This window comes from Quercus suber, unplaced genomic scaffold (assembly GCF_002906115.3).
Source record: "Quercus suber isolate HL8 unplaced genomic scaffold, Cork oak 2.0 scaffold_70, whole genome shotgun sequence".
Lineage (NCBI taxonomy): Eukaryota > Viridiplantae > Streptophyta > Magnoliopsida > Fagales > Fagaceae > Quercus > Quercus suber.
In genome coordinates this window covers 141,966-145,772 of record NW_027069535.1, presented here as the reverse complement: position 1 = coordinate 145,772, position 3,807 = coordinate 141,966, and the positions used below count along the sequence as shown (strand labels likewise).

Below are 3,807 nucleotides of genomic sequence, written 5' to 3'. Positions count from 1 at the left end.
TCATTCAGGCCAATCTAAGATTGTTTTATTATAATTTGATAAAATCAAGTGTCATTTAACTTTAATGACACGTCACAAAAATTGATCGACAAGCACTTTTTTTTTGTTTTCTTTGCAACATCTTACTCGTTTTAAGTTTGATCTGAGCATGCAAACTGTCAAACGGAAAAGAATAAAATTATCTACGATATGGACCAAAAATTATCATGATTAAACTATCTATGACATGGGGTCAAATCTGGGTTTGGCCGCAGTCAAACTTAATCAAACTTTTAAACAGTGCCTAAAAAAATGTGAAATTCATTTAGGTGAATTCCTGACTTAGTTTAATTACTGGTCAACTTGATTTAAAATGGTCAAAAGGGCATTTGTCATTTTAACCTTAAAAATAACATAGTAGGGTAATTAAACACCCAATCGATCGGGATAAATTCCAATATTTTTAAGCTTTTCCTTAATCTCATTATCAAAACGGTGATTTTTGCAATTTTGGAAAAAGACAGGATTTTGACATGCAAAACAAACCAAACAAAATACAGTATCAAGAGAATGATTAGTAAAAATTTTATAAAAATCAGAATTAATATATTCCAAAGCAAATTGTAAGCTAGCTTAACTAAAGTAGACAGTTCCTTTTGAATATATATCATTGTTAGTTTCTTTAAGGTCTTTTCTCCTCTCTCCATGCGTGTATGTGTTAAAATACTTAGTATTCTTGAAAAAAAAAAAAAAAAAAAAAAAAAAACTAAAGTAAACAAATAGCACAAGTGAACAAGTTTACTATATTATTTTTATTTAGGAAAGAATTTATTTTGAATTTATGAATAATTTGAACATTATTTGATATGTAATTCAATTATTATTTTCTCGACAAAATTAGTGTTACTGTTGATTTATTCATGATTATTGAAATAATTTTTTTTATTAAGTAGTCTATTTCAAATTAAATTATTGGAATTTTATATAAGACTGTAATATGTTGAATTATGGCATTTATCTCCAAAATATTGCATGGCCAATGTTTCCATATATTTATTGGTAAATATTAGAATATAAACGTATTACACTTTGCCAAATTTTTGAAACCTACCTATCTTAAAAGATGCTAAATTATAATCATCCGTATACTTACCGTTTTGTACACGCACTGTATATTGCTATCTGCTTCAAGTAAAATCTTGTCAACATTATTTTCTTTAAATGATATCAAATTTCTATTAATAACTATCGTTAAGAGATAATTTTTTTTTTTTTTTTTGAGAAAATGATATTTTATTGAACTTTGCTATATATTTGATTGAACTGATAAAATTTGTGCCGGAATAGAGTGTGCGCCAAAAATTAATTTCAAGTGCTTGATTTCCCTATAAATACACAGAATCATTTACAAGTGAGCAGCCTAGAGAAGAAAAACAGTCCACAAAAGATGAAGCTTTCAAGCTCTACACTACTCTCAATTTTCTCTGTCCTTGTGCTTTTAGATTCATGCGCAACCTCAAGTCCAGCTATTGACAATTTCATCCAGTGTCTTTCAAACTATTCACAGCCTTCCAACCCAATCTTTGAAGCCATTTACACTCCCAAAAATTCCTCTTTTCAATCTGTTTTGCTGTCATATATAAGAACCAAAAGATTTACAACACCGACAACCCCAAAACCTTTGGCAATTGTAACAGCCATGCATGAATCCCATGTCCAAGGAACTGTTCTATGTGCAAAGAATCAAGGCTTGCAGATTAGAATACGAAGTGGTGGCCATGACTTTGAGGGCCTGTCATACGTCTCATATGTGCCCTTTGTTATTCTTGACATGTTCAATCTAAGATCCATCAATATAAGTTTGGCAGATAAAACCGCCTGGGTTCAGGCTGGAGCAACGGTTGGTGAAGTTTATTACAGAATCGCAGAGAAAAGCAAGGAACATGGATTCCCTGCTGCGGTTGGTCTTAGCGTTGGCACGGGTGGACACTTTTCCGGAGGTGGGTATGGAAATATGATGAGAAAATATGGTCTTTCAGTGGATAATATCATTGATGCACAAATTGTCAATGTCAACGGTATAATCCTTGATAGAAAGTCTATGGGTGAAGATCTGTTTTGGGCCATTAGAGGAGGTGGCGGAGCAAGCTTTGGGGTTATTCTTTCATGGAAAATTAAGTTGGTTCGTGTTCCGGCTATCGTGACAGTGTTCCGTGTTAATAGAACCCTGGAACAAGGTGCAGCGGATATTGCTTATCAGTGGCAACATATTGGTCACAAACTACCTGAAGACTTATTCATAAGAGTGATGACCCAGGTGTTCAATGCAAGCAACGACTCCCAAGAGGGCAAGAAGACAGTAGTAATTGCATTTATTGGCCTCTTCCTAGGGAAAACACAGGGACTACTTTCGTTGTTGAATGAGAGCTTTCCACAGCTAGGCCTACAAAAAAATGAGTGCAAAGAGATGAGTTGGGTTGAATCTACAGTATTCTGGGCTGACCATCCTATTGGAACATCCATAAATGTTTTACTAGAAAGGCCAAAGCAGCCTGTGGGATATTACAAGAGTAGGTCTGACTATGTAAAAGAAGTCATTCCAAAAAAAGCGTTGGAATCCATATGGAAGCTAATGATCAAAGGAGGGCTTGGATTTATGCAATGGAATCCTTATGGGGGAAGAATGAATGAGATTTCTGAATCAGAGACTCCATTCCCACATCGAGCTGGAAACTTATTTTTGATTCAGTACGGTTTCTCCTGGCTGGAGGACGGAATTGACGTCACCAACAAAAATTTAAATTTATCAAAAGCCTTACATGATGCGATGACTCCATATGTCTCCAAGTCTCCAAGGGAGGCATTCTTCTGCTACAGGGACCTTGACATTGGTGCCAATTCAGATAATTATACAAGCTTTGATAAAGCTAAAGTTTATGGAGCTAAGTATTTCAAGGGTAATTTCGAGAGATTGGTTCGTGTGAAAACTATGGTAGACCCAACTAATTTCTTCAAAAATGAACAAAGTATTCCACCTCTTCCGAATTACAAGTAGAAAAAGGAAGGGATCAAAACTTAATAATGCCCCACCATTTGTTGGTGATTATTGTTAGTTTGCTCATGAATTCTAATTGGTTCCAAAACCTTGGGGTCAGCTCAATTAAAATATTCTCTTGATTAAACAATTATTAATATACCACACAATCATGAATTCTAATTAGAACAAATTTTGTACCTCCTTAGCAACCTAGGCATGTTCCCTTCCAAGGTATTCATGTCTCTCTTTTTAGGAGAGGAAAATTGTGTTCACATGTCACATTCGTATCTTGTTAACTCATGAGCATTTAACTATATAAATCAATACAAACATGATACATTTATTAATTATGTCAGGATCCCTCAACCCTACCTCAACATGTTCATCAAGCAAGTATAACGATCTGACTTGCATAACACGTTTAACAAACAGGCCATGTTAAGGCCGACACAACCCATTCGAACTTCATCAATGTTTTGAGTGCATCTTGATGTTAGAATTTTCAAAATCAAAATCTATTTTGCTTTTCCATGGACTAAAACCATTAATATCACTCCTCATGTATCAATCTTAGAATATGCACATCATTGACCACATGTGATATGCCCCTAATACCAGCCAATTATCTTTTTCTTTTTTTATTGCATTGCACAACATTAGAAAGTGATAATCAAAATTAGGTATCAACTATATTGGTCAGGCGTCAGGAGTGCCTAACACCTTCCCATGCATAACTAGACTGCTAAATCTGTGTTTCCGGTTCATGACACGAGTTGACATAATCTAAGTTA

At 34.4% G+C, this 3,807-nt stretch overlaps 1 protein-coding gene across 1 annotated transcript; it reads left to right on the top strand.

The window, feature by feature from the left end:
• The first annotated feature begins 1,426 nt into the window (after window positions 1-1,426).
• On the top strand, window positions 1,427-3,034 carry LOC112033943 (berberine bridge enzyme-like 4). Its single transcript, XM_024066723.1, has one exon. It carries the CDS (start codon window positions 1,427-1,429, stop codon window positions 3,032-3,034), a length of 1,608 nt encoding a protein of 535 aa, XP_023922491.1.
• The last annotated feature ends 773 nt before the right edge of the window (window positions 3,035-3,807 follow it).

Coding starts and splice junctions, on each gene's coding strand:
- LOC112033943 (XM_024066723.1), top strand. CDS start 1,427: ATGAAGCTTTCAAGCTCTACACTACTCTCAATTTTCTCTGTCCTTGTG.